A 24,108-nucleotide genomic window follows, 5' to 3' on the forward strand; every position below is an offset into this window, starting at 1 on the left:
TTGTCTTTAACTTGTGCGCTGGACCTTCAGTCTGTGTGAAAGCACACACCATCTTCAAATGTTGCTCGAAATCCATTTCAAACAAATGGGCTCTCCCTTGGGAGTATTTGTCCTTCCTCCTTGAAGCCATTCATCTGCACAAAGCACTTTGTGCACCAGGGGCGGCATCCTCAGCCATCTTCTCTCCTATCTTCTAGCTCCTGCAAAAAAGACCTTGACCTGCCCCAGTGTCTGTCACAAAAACCTCTCTGCCTAGCGTTCTGTAGAACCTTCTCCCAATTTCACCATCCTGATTGGCTGACACCACATTCCTAAGTTGAACAACAAAGCCACTTATCTTAGCTCAAGCACAAACATGTTGAAGGCTGAACGGACTGCTCTTAGATAATTGCTAAAATGAAATACCTATAGCATAGCAGTAAGAAATTTTAACCAGGGCATTACATAAGATTACAGTATTTTTTTCTGTCAGTACTTAGATCGTGTGCTGAGAATGGGTCCAGAGTTATTGATATGTTCTTTGTGTGCAATGTGGGAACTTTGGGAGACCCCCAGTCTCCCTGATAACTACATCTGCATGAGTTGCAGCTCCATAGAGACCAGTGTTAAGGAACTAGAGCTGCAGCTCGATCTTCAGCTCATGCGGGAGAATGAGGAGCTACAGGGAGGTAGTCACCCCTAACTTGCAGGAGGCATGTACCTGGGTGACTGTCAGGAGAGGGAAAGGAAATAGGCAGCCAGTGCAGAGTACTCCTGTGGCCATTCACCTGAAGGATAAGTATACCTCTTTGTATACTGTTGTGCGGTTGACCTACCAGGGAGGAGCTGCAGTGAGCAGGTCTCTGGCACTGAGTCTAGCTTTGTGGCTCAGAGGAAAGGGGGAGAAGAGGTGAGCTGTAGTGATAGGGGATATGTTGGCTAGGGGAACAGAAAAGAAGTTCTGTGGATGAGAATGAAATTCCCAATGGTTTGTTGCCTTCCGGGTGCCAGGGTCAAGGACGTCTCGGATTGAGTCCACCACATTCTTAAGTGGGAGGGTGAGCAACCAGAGATCGTGGACCACGTCAGTACCAATGACATAGGTAGGAAGAGTGACGAGGTTCTGCAAAGTGTGTTCAGAAGTTAGGTGCTAAGTTAAAGGACAGGACCTCCAGGTTGTGATTTCAGGATTGCTGCCTGTGCTACATGCTAGTGGGACCAGAAATAGGAAGATTATACAGTTTAACCCGTGGTTAAGGAGTTGGTGCAGGAGGGAGGGCTTCAGATTTTTGGATCATTGACCTCTCTTCCAGGGAAGGTGGGACCTGTACAGAAAAGAAGGTTTGCACATGAACTGGAAGAGGATTAATACCCTTGCAGGAAGGTTTGCTAATGTTGCATGGAGGGATTTAAGTTAGAGTTGAAGGGTGCTGGGAACCAGAGTTCCAAACAGATAGGAGAGTGGTTGTGGCAAAAAAATGTTGTTAAGCCTACACACACAGTCAGGGATCAAAAAGTTGGGCATGGTGGGGCGAATACTCTCAGCTGTGTATATTTCAATGTAAGGAGTACCGTTGGAAAGGCAGATGAGGTTAGGGCATGGATCAGCACATGGGATTAAGACATATGTAGTCATTAGTGAGACTTGGTTGCAGGAGGGACAGGACTAGCAGCTCAGTGCTCTGGGGTTCCATTGCTTTAGATGCAATAGAGCAGGAGGGAATAAGAGGGAGGGGTGGCATTACTAATCAGGCAAAATATCAGGGCGGACTGGGGAACTCATATAGTGAGGCTTCGTGGGTAGAAATGAGGAATAAGAAAGGTATAACCACGTTAATGGGACCACCCAACAGTCCGTAGGATTTGGAGGAGCAAATTTGTAGAGAGATCACAGACTGTTGCAAGAATAATAAGGTTGTGATAGTAGGTAACTTTCCACATATTGACTGGGACTCCTATACTGCAAAAGAATTTCTTGTATGTTCAGGAAAGTTTCCTTAATCAGTACATTGAAGTCCAAGCTTGAGAGAGTACGATTCCAGATCACCTATTAGGAAATGAGACAGGGCAGGTGACAAGTGTGTGCAGAGAAACACTTTGCATCTTGTAATTATAATGCTATTACTTTCAAGATAGTTACGGAAAAGGATAGATGTGGTCCTCAGGTTGAGATTCTAAATTAGAGAAATTTTGATGGTTTTAAAAAGGATCTAGCAAGTGTGGACAGGGACAGGTTGTTTTCTGGCAAAGATGCACTTGCTAAGCGGGAGGCCTTCAAAGGTGAAATTTTGAGAGTGCAATTTTTTTTTTCCTGTCAGAATAAAAGGCAAGGGTAATGGGTTTATGGAACCTTGGTTTTCAAGAGGTATTGAGGCCTTTGTTAAGAAAAAGGAAGAGGTACATCGCAGGTACAGGCAGGAAGGAACAAATTAGCTACGGTTGCAAGAAAAAGTTTCAATCTCATCTCATTGATTAGAACACCTGACTCCAAATAACTTTTGTAGAAAGCATTTCCCCAGAGGTTCACATATTTTATTGCAGCGGTCCCCAACCACCGGGCCGCGGACTGGTACTGGGCCACAAAGCATGCACTACCGGGCTGCGAGGAAACGATATGATTTGGCGATATGAGTCAGCTGCACCTTTCCTCATTCCCTGTCACGGCCACTGTTGAGCTTGAACGCATGCGAGGTTATTACCTGCGCATCATCCATGTCAGCGCGGGAAGGAGATCAACTCCTCGAGCTTCGAAATGACAACGGGCTGAAAAGTATGTTTGACATAACATCTCTGCCGGCATTCTGGATCAAATTCAAGGCTAAATATCCTGAGACAGCCACGAAAGCACTGAAGACGTCGCTTCCATTTCCAACATATCTCTGCAATGAATGCAATGAAAACTAAATTGCAGAATAGACTGGACATAAGGAACCCATTCGAGTATCGCTGTCTCCCATCACCCCTCGATAGGACCGTCTTGTTGCAGGGAAACAAGCCCAGGGCTCCTACTGATTCAGCGATATTGGTGTGTTGCAATTATTTTATATGTTCATACAGGGAAAATATGTGCTGTGTGTTTAATATCCAAACGTTACTTAAAACATTGATTTATAAGTGACTTATATAACCATATAACAATTACAGCACGGTAACAGGCCGTCTCTGCCCTTCTAGTCCGTGCCGAACGCTACTCTCACCTCGTCCCACTGACCAGCACTCAGCCCATAACCCTCTATTCCTTTCCTGTCCATATACCTATCCAGTTTTTCTTTAAATGATAATATCGAACCTGCCTCTACCACTTCTACTGGAAGTTCGTTCAACACTTACTTTAAGCTCCCCTGTCCTCCCCTGATAATTGACTTATCACTATATTCACGCGAAGAAAATATGCGCTGTGTGTTTATTATTAAATTCGTTAGACAAACCCTTTTAGAAATGAAATTGAGTGTATTAGCCACTTATCACCTATATTCCGGTCATGATTAACATTTCCTCCCCCGCCCCCAACAGAATGGACAAGAACAATTTGTAGAAAAAAAAATCGGCACGTACACGCATGCGCACTGGTGCCCGCACAAGGCTTCATGGTCTTGGTAGTCTTTCGGGGGTAAGCTCAACGTATTGGACAGCTACCCTTGTCCGTTGGCAACACCCGCCCCCCCCCCCCCCCCCCCGGGTCGGCCGGTACGCAAGAATATTGTCAATATTAAACCGGTCCGCAGTGCAAAAATGGTTGGGGACCCCTGCTTTATTGAACCTGGATTACGATTGTTTAAATGATGTACTCAGTATTGATGTTCATGTGTTACTAGTTTAGGCAGATTGTGTTTGTCTATTATTGTGACTTAGATGAAGATCAGACCACATTTTATGAGTAATTAATGCAGAAAACCTGGTAATTGCAAAGAGTTCACAAATATTTTCTTGCAACTGTACTTGAGTGTAAGAAATGCAAGCGAACACTTAAAAGTTCAGAGTACATATATCATCATATACATCCCTAAGATTCACTTTCTTGCAGGCGTATTTAATAAATCCATAATCAGTGAAAGACTGCACTAACTTGGGCATTCAAACAGTGTGCAAATACAAAAATAAAGAAATAAGAAATGAATAAGCAAATAATAAGTAACAAAACGATCGGTGAAGGGTCCTAGAAAGTGAGTCCATAGTTTCAGTGATGAGGCAAGTGAAGTTGAGTGAAATTATCCCTTTTGCTTCAAGAGCCTGATGGCTGAGGGATAATAACTGTTCCTGAACCTGATGGTGCGAGCCTTGAGGCTCCTGTGCCACCTTTCTGATGGCAGCAGCAAGAAGAGAGCATGACTTGGGTGGTGGGGGTCCCTGATGATGGATGCTGCTTTCCTGTTACAAAGGCCCATGTAGATGCATTAAGTGGTGGGGAGGGCTTTACCCATGATGGACTGGGCTGTATCCACTACTTTTTGTAGGATTTTCGGTTCGTGTTTCATACCAGGCTATGATGCAACCAGTCAGTATACTCTCCACCACACGTCTTTCGAAGTTTGTCAGAGTTTTAGATGCCATGCTGAATCTTTGCAAACTCCTAAGGAAGCAGGGGCATTGTCTTACTTCCTTTGTAATTGTACTAGCATGCTGGACACGTCCTCTGAGATGATAACGTTGAGAACTTGCTGACTCTCTCCACCTCTGATCCGCTGAGAACCTCTGGTTTCCTCCTGAAAGAAATCATGAAGCCTAGAAGAAGGCATGAGGTTGCTCTAGCAGGCAAGGTGAAAGAGAATCCTAGGGGTTTCTACAGATACATTGAGAGTAAAAGGATAGCAAGGGACAAAATCGGTCCTCTGTATGATCACAGTGGTATTTATGCCTGGAGCTCAAAAAGATGGTGGAGATCTTAAATTGACTTTTTGCATCTGTATTTACTTGGGAGATGGACAGAATCTATAGATATGAGGAAATACAGCAGTGAGGTCATGGACACCTTACAGATTAGAAGAGGAGTTGTTTCCTGTCTTAAGGCATATTTCAGGGGCCTTAACTTAGATACTTCAAACATCTTAGGCATGGGTGAGGTGCCAGACAATTGGAGGATAGCTAATGTTGTTCCATTGTTTAAGAAAGGCTCTAAGAAGCCAGGAAATTTAGGCTGGTGAGCCTGACATTAGTAGTGGGTAAGTTATTGAAAGGTATTCTAAGGGACTGAGTATTTGAGTATTTAGACAATAGGTGCAAGAGTAGGCCATTCGGCCCTCTGAGCCAGCACCACCATTCACTGTGATCATGGCTGCATCCACAATCAGTATCCAATTCCTGCCTTATCCCCATAACCTTTGATTCTGCTATCTTTAAGAGCTCTATCCATCTCTATCTTGAAAGCAACCAGAGACTTGGCCTCCACAGCCTTCTGGGGCAGAGCATTCCATATATCCATCACTCTCTGGGTGAAAAAGTTTTTCCTCAACTCCTTTCTAAATGGTCTACCCCTTATTCTTAAACTGTGGCCTCTGGTTCTGGACTCACCCATCAGCGGGAACATGCTTCCTGCTTCCAGCGTGTCCAATCCCTTAATAATCTTATATGTTTCAATAAGATCCCCTCTCAGCCTTCTAAATTCCAGAGTATACAAGCCTAGTCGCTCCAATCTTTCAATATATGACAGTCCTGCCATCCCGGGAATTAACCTTGTGAACCTGCGCTGCACTCCCTCAATAGCAAGAATGTCCTTCCTCAAATTTGGAGACCAAAACTGCACACAGTACTCTAGGTGTGGTCTCACCAGGGTCCTGTACAACTGCAGAAGGACATCTTTGCTCTTATACTCAATTCCCCTTGTTATAAAGGCCAGCATGCCATTAGCTTTCTTCACCACCTGCTGTACTTGCATGCTTACTTTCAGTGACTGATGTACAAGAACACCTAGATCTCATTGTACTTCCCCTTTTCCTAACTTGACTCCATTTAGATAATAATCTGCCTTCCTATTCTTACCACCAAAGTGGATAACCTCACAATTATCCACATTAAACTGCATCTGCCCACTCACCCAGCCTGTCCAAGTCACCCTCCATTCTCATAACATCCTCCTCACATTTCACACTGTTACCCAGCTTTGTGTCATCAGCAAATTTGCTAATGTTACTTTTAATTCCCTCATCTAAATCATTAATATATATTGTAAAAAAGCTGTGGTCCCAGCACTGAACCCTGCGGTACCCCACTGGTCATCGCCTGCCATTCCGAAAGGGACCCGTTAATCGCTACAGTTTGTTTTCTGTCAGCCAGCCAATTTTCAATCCATGTCAATACTCTGCCCCCAATACCATGTGCCCTAATTTTGCCCACTAATCTCCTATGTGGGACTTTATCAAAGGCTTTCTGAAAGTCCAGGTACACTACATCCACTGGCTCTCCCTTGTCTATTTTCATAGTTACAATCTCAAAAAATTCCAGAAGATTAGCCAAGCACGATTTCCCCATTGTAAATCCATGCTGACTCGGACCGATCCTGTTACTGCTATCCAGATGTGTCGTAATTTCATCTTTTATAATTGACTCCAGCATCTTTCCCACCACCGATGTCAGGCTAACCGGTCTATAATTCCCCATTTTCTCTCTCCCTCCCTTTTAGATAAATGGGGACTGATTAGAGATAGTCAACATGGCTTTGTGCGTGGGAGCTAGTGCCTAACCAATCATAAAAAGCTTTCTCAAGGAAGTTACCAGGAAAGTTGATGAAGGCAAGGCAATGTATGTATGTTGTCTACATGGACTTCAGCAAGGCCTTTGACAAGATCCTGCATGGGAGGTTTGTCTAAAAGATTCAGTCAATTGGCATTCAAGATGAGGTATTAAGTGAGATTTGCAGAAAAAGCCAGACAGTTTTTTGGATGTTTGCCTCTCTAACTGGAGGCCTGTGACTCATATGCCAAGGGATCAGTGCTGTGTCTGTTGTTGTTTGATAACTGTGTCAACAACCTGGATGATAATGTGGTAAAATGGATCAGCAGATTTGGAGATGACATCAAGACTGGGGCAAGGAATACTATCAGAGCTTGCAGCGGGATCTGGACCAGCTGGAAAAATGGACTGAAAAATGGCAGATGGAATTTAATGCAGACAAGTGTGAAGTGTTTCACTTTAGGAGGACCAACTAGGGTAGGTCTTGCATAGTGAGAGGTAGGACATTTAGATTAGAGGGATCTGGGAATACAGATCCATAATTCATACAGATAAATAGGGTCATAAAGCTTTTGGCACATTGGCCTTCATAAATCAATGTATTGAGTGCAGAAGGAACACACATAAGAGTTGCTGGTGAACACAGCAGGCCAGGCAGCATCTCTAGGAAGAGGTACAGTCAACGTTTTGACGAAGGGTCTCGGCCTGAAACGTCGACTGTACCTCTCCCTAGAGATGCTGCCTGGCTTGCTGCGTTCACCAGCATTTTTTATGTGCGTAGCTTGAATTTCCAGCATCTGCAGATTTCCTCGTGTTTGCGTATTGAATACAGAAATTGGGATGTTATTTTCAAATTGTGTAACAAGTTGGTGAGGCCTATTGTGCACAGTTTAACTACTGGAAAGATGTACATAAGATTGAAAGAGTGCGGAAAAAATTTACAAAGATGTTGTCAGGACTTGAGGACTTGCAGTAGGGAAAAGTTGACTAGGTTAGGACTTTATCCCTTAGAACATGGTAGATTGAGTGGAGATTTGATAGAGCTATTCAAAATTAAGGGGGAATAGACGGGGTAAATGCAAGCAGGATTTTTTCCACTGTGATTGGGTAGCACTACAACGAGAGGTCATGGATTAAGGGAGAATATTTAATGGGAACATGGGGAAACTCGGGGTGGTGAGAGTGTAGAATGCTGTGCCAACACAAGTGGTGGATGTACAGTAGGTTCAATTTCAACATTTAAGAGAAATTTGAATAGGTACATGGATGGGAGGGATATGGAGGGCTGTGGTCCGGGTATAGATGGATGGGACTAGGCAAATTAATGGGTTGACACAGATTAGATGGGCTGAAGGGCCTGTTGCCGTGCTGTGATGTTCTGTGGTTCTAAGTGGAATACTGCAGTATATATAACCTGGGTGATTCTCCTGTCTGTTCTATTTACTCATCCTGTTGTAATTGCAAAATAATTATGGGATGAGGTTGAAAGACTCACAACTTTTCAGAGTCACTGTTCATGTGGAAGCGGTGACTGGTGCCTCCTAATGTTCCCACAAGTTTGTCACCTACCCCGTGTCCCACTCAGAGCCATGTTATTTCACTAACTTTACTTTTTGTGCTTGCAGACAGCAGATGTTCAGCATTCCCCACCTCATCCAGACCGGACTGCATATTGTACAAGTTGTCATCAGTTACTTCCTCATGCTGGTCTTCATGACCTACAATGGTTACCTCTGCATCGCAGTGGCATTGGGTGCAGGTGCTGGATATTTTCTCTTTAGCTGGAAGAAAGCTGTTGTGGTGGACATTACAGAACACTGTCATTAACGCCAGCTAGCAGTGGCAATCCTAAAGAATGAATGTCCTCAGTACAACGGTCTAATACACAGATACAATAATATACCTATATATATATATATATCAAATCTATCTTCCCCTCTCTTTTAATGTGTGTGTTCAGACTCTAGTTTAAAGACTATTTGTTTATTTTTGCGCCTTAATTACCATCAGGGAATGGTTGCCATTTACCTTCCTGCAGACTGATACTGATGCATGATGTATTGGTGCTGAGGCAACTGCAAAGACTGAAGTCTGAGCATAGATTAAACCCACCAGTCATTGATTTATCTGGAGTCACGTGTAAAGTAGTTACCTTCTCTCATACTTTGTAACATTCTCATCAAATTATTTGTTGGATTCTAGTTTGACTATCAATGCATTAATCCCATTGATTTTAATTTAGAAATAGTTGCCTCAAATGTTTTTTTTTTGTTGAAGAGAGGATCAACATAAAAAAAAAAATGGTTAGTGTCTAAGATGAGGCTCTGCTTGGTCAATTATCCCTCTCTGCCCGCCTCTGCCCACCTCTGCATGCGTGGCCGTCTCTGCCCACTTCTGCACGCGTGGCCGTCTCTGCCCACCTCTGCACCCGTGGCTCTCTGCCCCAGCCATGCCTTCCCATGTTCTCTAGACCAATACTTAACAACTATTGATAGTCACTTATGTCTATATATAACTTTCGATCATTTCATCCTTAAAATATTCATAGTATATTTTGATGACGTTATTGGTATCTGATCTTTCATGAACACTTTTCAATTTTTAAATCTAAACCAAGAAACACATCCACGAGGAAATTTGCAGATGCTGGAAATTTAAGCAACACACACAAAAAATGCTGGTGAACCAGGCGGGCTAGGCAGCATCTATAGGAAGAGGTACAGTCGACGTTTCGGGCCGGGACCCTTAGTCCTGGTGAAGGGTCTTGGCCCAAAATGTCGACTGTACCTCTTCCTATAGATGCTGCCTGGCCTGCTGTGTTCACCAGCATTTTTTATGTGTGTTGCAAGAAACGTATCTGTATTTTTCACCTCTCTGTCGTCCAGCCTCCATACCAGCCTGTCGTCCAATAAAATAGTCTGTACTTCAGATATCCTTGATTTGTACTTGTGCAGTGGAGTTGTATTACTTTTAAACTTGCATATTGATTCCAGATTGCTGTGTGGAATCACTTGGTAGTTATGATAGGAATTTTATTCCTTATTGGCACGGAGAGAATTTATATTACTGTCAACTGGAGGACTGGAAGACTCCTTTTAATTTTCTTAGATGCTGCTGAATCTGCACAGGCATAGTACAAATCTTTTTCTGGGACCAATAGGAATGAACATAGTCTTCCTGAATTTATTTTTAAATGTATTTTTAATAGGCTTGACCAATTAAGTGATTAGTCTACATTACTGGAAAGAGTAGTCAAGTCCTTACGACTAAAGCAGAATAGAAAATGCTGGAGCGGCTGGGGGAGCTCTTGTGAGAAGAGAGCTAACATTTCAGGTCAATAATCATTTGTTAGCTTATCAAAACATTTTCTGAGGAAATTGTCTGATCCAATGTAGGTAGATGACCTAAATTGTTAAATGGTTCTCTCTCCTCCAATGATGCCTGACCTGCTGAGTATCTTCACCTTTTTATTTTTATTTCATTATCTACAATTCTTTTGTTTTCCTTAAAATTACTTGTCCTGTTTCAGTTCTAAATGATATGGAAAACATTTTTGATGCCTTGTTCACATAATCACTTGAATGGGAAAACTGTCTGTAAAGCAACGATGTGGATTTCTGTGGTTCTGCTAGAATAAAATGGGTAACGTCCTTTTTCAAATAACTGTACTGAAGTTTCACACGCTGGGATAATCTGTCATATCTCGAGCAGTTGAGTTTGTAGTCTGTTCCATCATGGAGATGTCATGGTTAAATGAGAATGTTGCTTTCATTCTGCATCTTCCGCCGGGTTAGTGGATTGCTTGGCTTTTTCCCTAGCCTCACTCTGACCTACAATGGTGAATGTAGAACACCAAAATGTTCTTCTCCAAGGGTCACTTTACTGTTTGGTTTCTTAAGACAGCAGACAATGTGCTTGCTCATTGAGCCGCCTTTTAAGTCATTGTTCTTCCCCCCCGATAGAACTTAAAGGGCAGCACCGCTCAAGAAGTGGTAAAGTGATAGGGAAGTAAAGAAAAGTGAAATACTTCCCTATCTGAGCTGCTAATTATTCCAAGAACCGAACTATTTCATTGGTTTGGATTATTGCCGCCTTTTGATTATCCACTGCTCTCTTTTGTTATTGATATATGGATTATAGCTGATGGAATGAGTACTGCAGTCAAATACTTTTGTTGCAACACATCCACTTTGTTCTTATGGAGGTAATTAGAGCAGGGTGGAATTTTAATGTACCGTTATTTGTTTAAAAACTGAGGCATTATGCATTTTGACTTGAAGCTTGCTGTCAGAAAAATGGGGATACTAAGTGGAAAAAGCCAACACTTTGTTAATCAGATCCATCCATGTTACCAATGGTGCTCTTTTGAATCAATGTAAGAATGGAACAGAGTTTAGTTCTGCAGAAAAATAAACTTGATTTATTTGGCTGTGTACAACTGAAACACTACAAATCCTGACTAGTTTGGTGATGACCCAGTCATTTAGGGGTGAAAATACTGATTGATATTACATGTAATTCTAGAACAAACTTTGAATAATGTAGCTGTGCTATTCTTGCAACATGCTGAAGAAATCAATTCTTAATGTATAGTTATCCACCATGCCAATTTTTTCAAAATAACTCTGCCTTTATCTTGCCCCTTTCTCTTAGTCTGTTTTTGTAAATCTTGAAATATCAAGTACCTCTGGCTGGCTTAGTGCTTTGTATAGACAGGGCGGCTCACAGTGACCAACCTGCAGCTGATGACCACAATGTGCAGGATGCAGATTTGTGTCGCAATTCACAATGACCTTTGGGCTGGTCAGTGGAGAGTTACACACCTGCATCGAGGTGCATGTACGTCTGAATCTTTCTGGAGTGATTTGAAAGAAACATGCTTTCTTGAAAGAAATCAATTTATTAAAATGTAAACTTTTCCAAAAGAACAAGTGGAAGGAAGTTACTGGGGATTTTTGAAATGAAATTTGGCTCCAGACTGTATATACTGGTTATGCACTGTTGGTTTCTATGCTGCCTTATCCTGGATTAGACGCTGATGTGTAATTGATTGTGCCATTTCACATCCATTTTGCCAAAAATCAGCACTGATGGAAAATTTTAAACACAAAGTATTTTATTTCTGGGATGAATGACCAACCAAATGTATAAATTGTGAAAGATTTGACTAGGAAATTCTGTACTTATTTGTAGTAGTTTTAGATTTATCAACCTTGTTTAAGGTGCTACACATCACCTCTTGCTGCACTTTTCCCAAATATTCCTCCATGTTCATTTGAAGCTCAGTGCCTTCAGTATCTCCTCAAATCATGAGCAAAGATTTCCATAGTTTACACCTTTCATTGTTTCTCTGTGGTCTGGCTAATTCATAGAAGTCCTGATGACTCCTCTGACACCCCAACACCTTAGTGTTACAATGTTACCTTTGTGGTGATTTTTCATGATCAGTACTTTTGATAACCAGTACTTTTGAGAGCTGTATAATTTTTGCTGGAAAAAATGTATCATGCTTATTTTCAATAAATGTTTAGTTTTTATTATCTTTAACTATGTCTCAGTTTTCTCATTAACAAAGTACCTTATTCAGTGAATATTTCTGAGGGGAACATTCTGCAAGATCAACAGGTTAGCCGACAAGTAAAAATTCTGACTTGTGAATGGGTTTCCCCATTGAGACTGTAAAATAGAAAAATGAAAAGATACATAAAGTTGTCAGACTTAGTCAGATGAACTTGCATTTTACATTATAGAAGCATTGACTCTCTAGCCTACTAAATAATTGAAGCCTGCAATATGTAGCTGTGTTGGAGATAAGAAACCCCCCTCAATGAGGCGTGTGGTAATCGGAGAAGATGGGTCTGCACCTTGTGAATCAGGACTTTTGTCTGAGTAAAGAGATCACCAGACCCTGACTAAAGGCAGGGGTCTGCAAGTGCAATATGATTGTGCAGGGAAGTTTATATTGGAAACAACTGATCAGATGCTTTTCTTGCCTTTGGTCAAGTGGCGGTACCTGAATGTCTGTGCATTGGACATGTTTTACCTTATTGCTAAAAATGCCGTTTGTAATGTCTGAAAGATTGGGTATCCGGATGCACAGATAAAATGAACAGGCGTTTTCTTTCCCTGAGGTCAATGACTGGCCAAGTGAATAACATTTGGTCATTCTCTTGCTCCTTAATATTTTCTGCAGGAAGTATTTTTCCTATTGAATGGATACTTGTTAAACTAGAATATCGCTCGGGTGAGCATGAAACTGCCTGTCAATTTGATGTAGTATTGCAATCTACTGGGAGATCCCCACCTGAATTCCGAAGGTTAAAATGGATTTGTGTGGGAAATAAGTACTTGGTAAGGGAGCTGAGGGATTATCAACTGGAGTAGGGTGAGGCAAGTTTATTTGTATAGCACTTTCAACACAGGGCAATTCCAAGTGCTTTACATAGAACAAGATATAATCAAACATCAAATTTTGGACAATATTAAAGAGAATAAAAAAACACAAAAATAAATTTTAAAAAGGTTATAAAATTTACAGTGCAGGAGATTCTAGTTAAAAGCTACAGCGAAAAGAAAAATTTTAAGCCTCGATTTAAAAGAGCTTAACGTTGTGGCTGACTCATTTCAGAACGATGGAGATATTCTCCTCCTTCAAAGAAAGGGACTTCCCTTCCTCCACTGTCATCGCTGCCCTCAAACGAATCTCCTCCATTTCACGTACGTCTGCTCTCACCCCAACCTCGCGCCACCCTACCAGGGATAAGGTTCGTCGTGTCCTCACCTATCACCCCACCAGCCTCTGAGTCCAGCACATAATTCTCCGGGACTTCCGCCATCTCACCGCCAAGCACATCTTTCCATCCCGCCACACCCCACCTTCTGCTTTCCGCAGGTATCGCCTCCCATTCGACTCCCTAGTCCACTCATCCCTCCTAGCACTTATCCTTGCGAGCAGAACAAGTGCTACACCTGCCCCTGCACCACTTCCCTCACTACTATTCAGGGCCACAAACAGTCGTTCCAGGTGAGGCAATACTTCACCTGTAAGTCTGTTGGGGTCATATACTGTGCCCGATGCTCCCGGTGTGCTCGCCTGTACATCGGTGAGATCAGACGAAGGTTGGGAGACCGCTTCACCGAAGAAGCGGGAACTCCCATTGGCCACCCATTTTAATTCCACTTCCCATATGTCTATCCATGGCCTCCGTTATTGTCGCGATGAGGCCACACTGAGGTTGGAGGAACAACACTTTGTATTCCGTCTGAGTAGCCTCCAACCTGATGGCATGAACATCGATTTCTCGAACTTCCAGTAATGCTCTCCTTCACCATTCCCCAGCCCCTTTTCCCTCTTGCACCCTATCTCCTCGCCTGCCCATCGCCTCCCTCTGTTGCTCCTCCCCCTTTTTCTTTCTTCCATGGCATTTTGTCCTCTCCTGTTAGATTCCCCCTTCTCCAGCCCTGCCTGTATCTCTTCCACCAATCGACTTCCCAGCTCTTTACTTCACCCTTCCCAGTTACACCCATCACCTTGTGTTTGTCTCCCCCCAGCTTCTAACTCCTAATCTTTACTTCACCCTCCCCCCCAGTTACACCTATCACCTTGTGTTTCTCTCCCCCCCCACACCACACACCTCCTAACTCTGACTCCTAATCTCTTTTTCCACAGCCCTGCTGAAGGGTCTTGCCCCAAAACGTCGACTGTGCTCTTTTCCATAGATGCTGCCTGACCAGCTGGGTTCTTCCAACATTTTGTACGTGTTGCTTGGATTTCCAGCTCCTGCAGATTTTGTCTTGTTTGGGCTGTTTCACTATGTTTAGTTCTGACCCTGGGAACGATAAGCAATACCCACCCCAGATGACCTGAGAGCTTGGGAAGGTTCATAATGCAACAAGAGATCGGAGATGCATTTCGGCCCTCGACCACTCAGTGCTTTATAAACCAGTGGTAATATTTTAAAGTTGTTCCTCTCATGGACAGGAAGCTAGTATAGTGATATGTTCTACTTGGTCTTAGAGAGGACTCTAGCAGTAACGTTCTGAATGAGCTACAGCTATCCGAGGGATTTTTTTTTACAGAAAGCTGTGAAAAGCCTACTGAAAATAAATGCATGGATGAGTTTGTCTAGATCTTGCTGAGACATAAGGTCTTTAACCCTCGCTATACTTTTAAGATGGTAGTAGGTTAACTTGGTTATTGTCTTCATGTGGCATTTTAAGTACAATTCTGAGTCTATCACACCACCTTATTTACCATCAACTGTAGCAAATAAGGGATGTGCATTATTGCTGTTTTTATTTATCCTGTCAGAGGAGGAGGACTGGCTTGCATGTCTCAACTCTAAATTATAGATGCTAAGAGTGAAAAGCACCAAACTTTAGTAGACTGAATGAAGGAAGAGGGTGAGGGTGGTCTGATCTGTGATCCTGTAGGCCAGAATGAAAGGTGGCATAAAAGTAATAGAAAAGAAAGCAGGAACTATTATAGTAAGATATCAGGGATGAAACAAAACCTATTTAACGGACACACAAACACAAGAAATTCTGCAGATGATGTAGGCTGGTGATAGGTGAAACCAGGTGAGGAGGAAGGTAGGTGTGTGGGGATGAAGTGAGAAGCTGGGAGGGGACAGTCATGCTGAGAGCTGGACGCCCTGTATGCCCTGGTCTCTGGCAGGGTTCAATTCTGAACATGTACATTTATCTTTATACTTGTTATGCCTTTGATGTTTAATTATGGGTTCTGAACCTAAAATTATGCTTCAATCGACAAACTTTTGAGAATACAGGTCTGAAAGCTAGTTTTATAGATTGACTTCTCCCACACAAGGTTTTGTAGTTAGAAGGAACCACACATTTAATTATTTAGAGATGTTAGTTGAGGTTTACAATTTTCTATTGGATTTAGATCAGCAGACAGATTTTGAGTTTTAAACTCTCAAAGCAGTGTCAAAACAATTAAGTTTCATTTATTATAAAATCATACTTCACCCATGTAGCTTTTGTATGTAGCCATGTAGCACAGAGAAGTTAACCCTTTCTATTAATAGCTTGTTCTTCCTGCATCCAGATAATGGTGAAACGGGGATGAGTCTAACAAAACCTGCCCGTCCTCTAAGCTCCACCACTGCGTTCAGTGCTCTTGATGTTGACTGTTTTGGGGAATATCTACACCCCGTCTGTAATGTCTACCCTGACCTATCAGTATATGCCACATCAACCTGTCATTCTCCACTGTCGAGGATAAAAGCAAATTTGAAGTACACCTCATATTTCACCTGGACAGTCTAGAACCAAATGGTAACACTTACTCTTCCAATTTCAGATATCCCATGCTCCCTGTGATCCTTTCACTTTCCTTTTGTTTCTCCCCAACCCCCCCCATTCCATTTACTTGTCATCCGCACACAATACTTTGTACTCCCATCTTCTCCCCCAACTGGTTCCATCTGACCAGCATCCCTCTCATACCTAGTTCCACTTCGTTTACCTTACCAGATTCAGCACCTACAGCTATTGTTTTCACATGAGTTTCCACGGCCTGTGTCTACCCTCCTCTTCAGCTGGCACCATCTTGCCTTTTCTGTCCTTCTCCTCATTTGTCACTACCTATCACCCACCAGACACTCCTGACTCTGCCCTTCTCTCTCTCCACCTGGTTCTATCTGTCCATCATATCCCTTACCTGGTTCAACCTATCACCTGCCAGCTCTGAACTCATCCCTCCCCTTCACCTCTTTAGGTAATATTTGGACCATCTTCTTTCTGGACCAGGGGTTCTTTTTTTATGCCATGAACCTTTACCATTGACTAAGGGGGGGGGTCCATGTACCCCACGTTGGAAGCCCCTGATCTAGGCTCTGTCCTGATGTCCAATCTCAACCTGAAATACTGACTGTATCTTTGCTTCTTCAAATGCTGCTTGACCCATTGAGTTCCTCCAACGGTTTCTCTTCTTCCCCCTCCCCCCACAGATTCCAGCATTTGTAGTCTTTTTAGAGTCTGAAAAAAGGATTTGTATTTTTGTTTGGAAATAGAACAAACTTGCAATGTACCACAAGATACTGGAGACATTTTGGACTAAATTTTGTGATGAACATTGGATAGATCTTTTGAAGTTGGGAGGACCGTGCTTAAAAATTAGTTTTTTCATTGGAGAAATTTGTCTCCTTTTCTGTGAAATTCAAAGGATGGAGCCCATGGGCTAGTGTTGGGATGGCAAAGTTGTGCATGATGGCAGCAGAAACTGACCTACTATTCAATATCGATGCAGCTATAAAGAGGGGAAGACGGTAGCTATATTTCAGTAGGAGTTTGAGCAGATTTGATTTGAACCTACAACTCTCAACTTCTGAGATGTACCATGGAGAGCATTCTGACAGGCTGCATCACTGTCTGGTATGGGGGGGGGGCTACTGCACAGGACCGAAAGAAGCTGCAGAAAGTCATAAAATTAGTCAGCTCCATCTTGGTACTAGCGCCCATTGTATCCAAGACATCTTCAAGGAGCAGTGCCTCAGAAAGGGAGCGCCCATTATTAAGGACCCCCATCCACCCAGGACATACTCTCTTCTCACTGTTACTATCAGGAAGGAGGTACAGAAGCCTGAAGGCACACACTCAGCAATTCAGGAACAGCTTCTTCCCCTCTGCCATTGATTCCTAAATGGGCATTGAACCTATGAGCGCCAACTCACTTTTAAAATTGTTTTTGTACTATTTTTAATTTAACTATTTAATACACATATATACTTAATGTAATTGATTTACTTTTTTTTTCTATATTATGTTAACAAATTTCATTTGGACCGGAGATATTAAACCTGATTCTAATTATGATTGATGTGACTCTTGATCCAGATCTCCAACGCCCTCAATTCCAAAAAATTACTACCTGCTGTGCTCCAGCCTCCATAAACTTATGCAGTAGAGAATTCAGTTACCTCACCCTCCGCAAGGTGAAATCCCTAAGCTCGACTGTTTTAACTCTCCTTATTTATCCCAGGAATTAGCCTTGTAAATCTTTACTGTATGGCTTCTAGAGCTTGTACTTCCTCTCTGGCTTAAAGCACACAATACCCCAGATGCAGTCAAAACACCATGTACAATTGTAACATTTCTAAAATGACAGACATGCCCTTTGACTTTCTATCTACGCGCTGCACCTGCCAGGTTTTTGTTCCACACAGGGTGCCATGGTAATGTAGTGGTTAGCTGAACACTATCACAGCTCGGGGCACTCCAGAGTACAGGGTTCAATTCTGGTGCCGTTCTGCACGTCCTCCCCACGGAATGTCCGGGTTTTTTCTGGTGTCCCTCCCACAGGCCAAAGCCGTACCGGATAGGTTAACTAGTCATTGTAAATTGTCCTATGATTAGGTTAGGGTTAACCCGTTGCTGGGGCAGTCCATAGATGCCGCCTGATTCCAGCATTTTGTTTGTGTAAGATATCCAAATTTGCCAATAACACAAAAACAGATGCGAGTAGGCCCTTCGACCCACACTACCCAGCAACCCACCTTTTTAACCCTAGCCCAATCCAAGGGGCAATTTACAATGACCAATTACCCTACTAACCAGTGCGTCTTTGGCCTGTAGGAGGATTAAAATAATTAAGTTACTAGTATTGGTGATTTTGAAATGTGGTTCACTGCTGTTTGGTCTAGCCTACACGCCACTCCAAATCTATCACTAATTGGTTTGGCAAACTTTTTAAATCAGGGCTTTGCTACCAAAGCTGAGATTTATTGCCCATCCCAAATATCTTCCAGAAATGCCAGCGAGCCAATTTCTTGAACTACGGCACTTTCTGAAGGTTCTTCCGTAGTACTGATGGGGAGGAAGTTTTCAGGTGTTGACCCCAGTGAAAGTCGCTGTTTCCAAGTCAGGCCAGTGTGCAGCTCAGATACAAACCTGCAGGTGACAGTGTTCCTAATTTTATGCAGCGGCAATGATTCAACCGTGTCGCAAGAGGGCATTTCAGAGACAGATACATGGTGTGAATCTGTTGTACCTGATGTCATATGAGGTAAAACAGCAGATTTCCTCTCCTGAAGGATAACAATAATTTTTCAGATTCAGAGTATTACCAGCATGTCATGAAATTTGTTAGCTTTATGGCAGCAGTATAATGAAATACATAAATATACAGAGAAAAACCCAGACCTAATCAGTTCCCCTCTACCCCCACTCTGCTCCGTCTAGCGGAATTAGTCCTCACTCTTAATAATTTCTCCTTTGGCTCCTCCCACTTCCTCCAAACTAAAGGTGTAGCTATGGGCACCCGTATGGGTCCTAGCTATGCCTGTCTTTTTGTTGGCTTTGTGGGACAATCTATGTTCCAACCCTATTCTGGTATCTGTCCCCCACTTTTCCTTCGCTGCATTGGCGCTGCTTCCCGCACGCATGCTAGGCTCCTTGACTTCGTTAACTTTGCTTCCAACTTTCACCCTGCCCTCAAGTTTACCTAGTCCATTTCCGACACCTTCCTCCCCTTTCTAGAGCTTTCTGTCTCTATCCCTGGAGACAGCTTATCTACTGATGTCTACTATAAGCCTACTGACTCTCACAGCTATCTAGACTATTCCTCTTCTCACCTTGTCTCTTGCAAAAATGCCATCCCCTTCTCGCAATTCCTCCGTCTCCGCCGCATCTGCTCTCAGGATGAGGCTTTTCATTCCAGGACGAGGGAGATGTCCTCCTTTTTTAAAGAAAGGGGCTTCCCTTCCTCCGCCATCAACTCTGCTCTCACTCCATCCTCCCGTCACCCCACTAGGAATAGGGTTCCCCTGGTCCTCTCCTACCATCCCACCAGCCTCCGGGTCCAACATATTATTCTCCGCCACCTCCAACGGAATCCCACCACTCAGCACATCTTTCCCTCCCCCCCCCCCCCACGCTTTCCGCAGGGATCGCTCCCTACGCGACTCCCTTATCCATTCGTCCCCCGTCCCCCCCCCCCCCCACTGATCTCCCTCCTGGCACTTATCCGTGTAAGCGGAACAAGTGCTACACATGCCCTTACTCTTCCTCCCTTACCACCATTCAGGGCCCCAGACGGTCCTTCCAGGTGAGGCGACACTTCACCTGGTTGTCGGCTGGGGTGATATACTGCGTCCGGTGCTCCCGATATGGCCTTTTATATATTGGCGAGACCCGACACATACTGGGAGATCGTATTGCTGAACACCTACGCTCTGTCTGCCAGAGAAAGCAGGATCTCCCAGTGGCCACACATTTTAATTCCATGTCCCATTCCCATTCTGATATGTCCATCCACGGCCTCCTCTACTGTAAAGATGAAGCCACACTCAGGTTGGAGAAACACCTTATATTCCACCTGGGTAGCCTCCAACCTGATGGCATGAACATTGACTTCTCTAACTTCCGCTAATGCCCCACCTCCCCCTCGTACCCCATCCGTTATTTATTTATATACACACATTCTTTCTCTCTCTCATTTTCATCCCTCTGACTATACCCCTTGCCCATCCTCTGGTCTCCTCCCCTCCTCCCCCACCTTTTCCTTCTCCCTGGGCCTCCAATCCCATGATCCTCTCATATCCCTTTTGCCAATCACCTATCCAGCTAGCTCTTGGCTCCATACCTCCTCCTGTCAACTCCTATCATTTTGGATCTCCCCTCCCCCTCCCACTTTCAAATCTCTTACTAGCTCTTCCTTCAGTTAGTCCTGACGAAGGGTCTCGGCCCGAAACATCGACTGTACCTCTTCCCAGAGATGCTGCCTGGCCTGCTGCGTTCACCAGCAACTTTGATGTGTGTTGCTTGAGTTACATTTGTCTTTTTGTCTATTAAATAGTTAAAATAAGTAGTCCAAAATAACAGAATTTAAAAGTAATGAGGTATTGTTCAGGAGTTCAATGTCCATTTAGAAATCGGATGGCAAAGGGGAAGAAGCTGTATCTGAGTCGCTGAATTTTTATGGCAATCCAGTACATTTCATAGGCATTAATAACAAGGCTAGTTGGGGGCTTTCTCCCTCCAATTTCCAGATTATTATCTGAATTTAAATCAAATGTATGCAATGGTTGGATTTGATATCAGCTTCTGGATAGTTTGTTCTGGTTTTTGGATTACCAGCCTGGTAACTGACATAATTACCAGGATACAATTTAGGATGCCATTTTGTCATGCCCACATCTTTTGTTAAATTAGGATGAGCAGTTGTGAACAAAGATGTGATATGTCTCATTGGAGCATATTTATTCAGACTTCTACCATTTTTGTTGCCCTTGCCAGTCCCAATGCACAGTAGCATTTTAGTATTATACAGAACATAATGTTCTTAAACATATCCGTGACAAAGCATTGGCCTTCTTCCCCAGAAATGCCGCGTGACCTGCAGTGTTCTCGGTATTTGATTTTCAGCACTTCAGTTTTTTTGATTTGTAAACTTGCAGCAATTTCTCTGTATAAAATTGGGAGAATTTGAAAAAAAAGTTGTTTTCAACAAACTTTCTGTAAAATCAATCCCAGACATCAAAATGATTGATGGGCCTCTTGGCTGTCATTGACTGTCCTCATGGCTGCCACTTGTTCTCACAAATGGAGTGTCAATCATTTGCACATTTAAATGAATGGACAGGAAACAACAAACAACAATTCACTTAATGAAAAATTTTGTTGCTGGTCAATTATAAAACTTTAACCTTTTCAACCACTGGTTCATTGGTGTGATTGTTCCCCTGAACATGCCATTGCTGAGGTGAGGGCCTCCGCTGGTCAGAGTTGACTTTGGATATTTTGTCATAGCCGCCTAGATACGCAAGCCTGGGCTGTGCGGTATGGAGAGCAAGCTGTTGCCCATGTGGCAAGCTCCCCCTCTCCACGCATCTGATGAACCCAAAGGAACAGCAGTTCAGTACCAGCAGTGTCGGTCGCAGGAGTTGCCAGTCAGCATTGACTCAATGTCAGACTGCCTCAGGGACTCCAGCTCCCAATTTTTCCCCTCAGGGTTTACTCCTGAGGCCTCCCCCATGAGTGGGTATAGCCAGCAGAGGTCTGAGATCAGTTTTCCTTCTCCTAGCTGAGGAGCCCCATCTGACTGAAGCAACTGGTTTTAAGGCAGAGTAATCCACCTTTGCCCCTTCTCCTGTCAGCAGAAAGTGTTCCACCAGGCTAAGTAGCTAAGCCACATGTGAAGGTCGGGAACTGGACTTGGTTCTCAGAGGCCATTTGAGACACATGTCATTGGGAGCATTTAATAGGCAGTGGGAGCTTGTCCCCATCACCACCCAACATAGGCTATTTCTAATCAAATAGCAATCAGGTTCAATGAAGGGAACTAAATTAACCATGGAATTTCTTATGACTAATTTAGAAATTAACAATACTAATATAACCCAATTGGAAAACCCATGCCATTACCACTTCTGAACCTTAATCAGAGGTGAAGATTGGGTGAGGTATCTTGAAATAATCCCGTTGGAATGTAAAATCCAATATGAATGAGCAATCAGAGGGAATTCACAGGAGCCGCAGCAAGTGAAAGTCAGATCCAAATCAATATATTTACAGGTAGTTACTGAGCTCAGTGAGTTTCACTCCATTTTAATCACAATCAATGCCACCCTCACTGAAAGCCCAGTCGTGCACCAAGTTTACTCTGACACAGGCATTTGCACGTCCTTGAGTTCACAATCCCAAACAAATCGGGTACAGATTCTGAACTTGTACCCCGACAATAGGGCATCTGTCAGTGGAGATTCCCAAACAAAGAGAAGGGTTTGTTGACGTGAGAATTTGGCCGATATCCAATTCGCTCGTTTATCTTCTCTCGCACTTTAGCCTCATCTCTTGCTCCATTTGCACTGTCAACATCACTGGAACTCACCATTTCTCCTTCCTCTCGCTGTTGCTTTTTCTGATTCTGTAGAGAAACAAACCGTCACATTGAGAACCTCACCCACCCCCGCATTCAACAGATTACCCTTCATATTTCTGCCACATCCCACAGCTCTTCCCCTACCAGATCCCATTTGAATATTCCTAAAGGGACTCTTACCTCACTGGCTCACTAAGTGCGCGCCTCACACCACTTTTGTATTTAAATGTGGCCGACGCAATATCTTTCTCTTTTATTTCTAACCCGAGGGGGCATGGTTTTAAAGTGCTTGGAAATAGGTACAAGGGGGATGCCAGAGGCAAGTTTTCAGAGAGTGGTGGGTGCGGGGAATGCACTGTCAGCGAAGGTGGTAGAGGTGGACACAATGGGTCTTTTAAAGATAGGTACATGGAGCTTAGAAAAATAGAGGGCTATGGGGTAGGGAAATTCTAGGCAGTTTCTAGATGGTCAGCACAACATTGTGGGCCAAACGGTCTGTAATGTGCTGTAGATTTCTACCTTTAGCCTTCCCACCACTCAGTGACTCTGACAGTCCTTGAAGCTGAAATGATTCAGTTGCAGTTTCTGTTTGGTACTGACACTATATTTTAAATCCTTAAAGGTAGCAAGACACTGACAATATGATTTTTAAAAGGATAACTAATAAAGAAAGTGATTTATATACAGCAATGAGCTCTGAGAATATTTAAGGATGGACAGCTAGGTAGATCATAGCTTGATGATCACATCCCTGAAAAGAGACGATCTTTTCCGTTCCAGAGTTTTACAAGGTCGTTACCAGGACTGAAAACATTATATGTACATGGGAAAGGCCTTTAAAACTGAAGATGTGAAGCTGTGGGGAGACAATGAGGACGAGAAAAGTAGAGACCCATCTCCCTCGAAAGCGTAGTTTAAAAAAAACTACCGGGGAGGGGTGGTCGTGGATTTCAAAAAAATCTCGTTCATTGGTCATATGCATGAGAGGGGACGTCCCAAGCCCGAGAGCCACGGGTTACATCCACAAGGTGCGACTCACTTGCATCAGATGAGCAACATTCACAAAAATGCCCTACATTAAACATACATTCTAGACAATATAAAGTTGATTTTAAGTAGTTGATAGCACTAATGGGTAGATGAGAAAAAAATTAATCCAGAGGCCAGGGGGTTAGGAACTCAGCCGCTGGAAGGGTGGCAGAGGGAAAAGTCTTCCTTCTCCCCCCCCCCCCCGGGAATGTAGTTGTACCGTGGGGCGGTGGACACAGTTCTGGAGAGTGGCTCCGAGCCCATTCCACCCAACTATCCAGCACATACTGATGCCCCATGATCCAGGCCCAGGACCTGGGGCCGTGGCCGGGAACGTCGGAATGAAGTTCCCCATACTCCCTAACTTGCCACCAGCTTACTTCCAGCTCCTTCTTCATGCTTTCAAACTCTTCGATGTCGTCCAGCTTCAGTTCGAGCCGGGTCGGTTTCCGCCGCAACATCGCACCACGGGTTACCAGCTGCCTCCGCCAGATGAAAGGGAGCCGGTGGCGCGCCTGCGAGCCGCGTTGCGCATCGGGATACGCGATTGAGCAAGGAACTCTAAATCCCATCAGTCTTTGTGCCGCGCC

The 24,108-nt window shown here is 43.6% G+C and overlaps 3 protein-coding genes across 5 annotated transcripts in view; 2 read left to right on the forward strand and 1 right to left on the reverse strand.

The window, feature by feature from the left end:
- slc31a1 (solute carrier family 31 member 1) overlaps positions 1 to 9,367 on the forward strand; it is an 80,892-nt gene extending 71,525 nt beyond the window's left edge. For all 3 annotated transcript variants that reach the window (XM_072240556.1, XM_072240555.1, XM_072240554.1), the window contains one exon: positions 8,271 to 9,367. In XM_072240556.1, coding sequence (XP_072096657.1) covers positions 8,271 to 8,472 — 202 coding nt within the window. In that variant the 3' untranslated portion in view covers positions 8,473 to 9,367. The remainder of the gene's footprint in view (positions 1 to 8,270) is intronic.
- The window catches only part of prpf4 (pre-mRNA splicing tri-snRNP complex factor PRPF4), a 77,936-nt gene that overhangs the window by 8,454 nt on the left and 45,374 nt on the right, over positions 1 to 24,108 (forward strand). The gene's annotated exons all lie outside the window — the stretch shown is intronic.
- cdc26 (cell division cycle 26 homolog) lies at positions 22,187 to 24,057 on the reverse strand. Its single transcript, XM_072240062.1, has 2 exons — positions 23,899 to 24,057; positions 22,187 to 22,534 (listed from the first exon to the last, which is right to left on the reverse strand). The coding sequence occupies exons 1-2, from the start codon at positions 23,977 to 23,979 to the stop codon at positions 22,361 to 22,363; spliced, it is 255 nt and encodes an 84-aa protein (XP_072096163.1). The 5' UTR covers positions 23,980 to 24,057; the 3' UTR covers positions 22,187 to 22,360.

The sequence above is a fragment of the Mobula birostris genome, chromosome 22 (assembly GCF_030028105.1).
Source record: "Mobula birostris isolate sMobBir1 chromosome 22, sMobBir1.hap1, whole genome shotgun sequence".
Classification (NCBI taxonomy): domain Eukaryota; kingdom Metazoa; phylum Chordata; class Chondrichthyes; order Myliobatiformes; family Myliobatidae; genus Mobula; species Mobula birostris.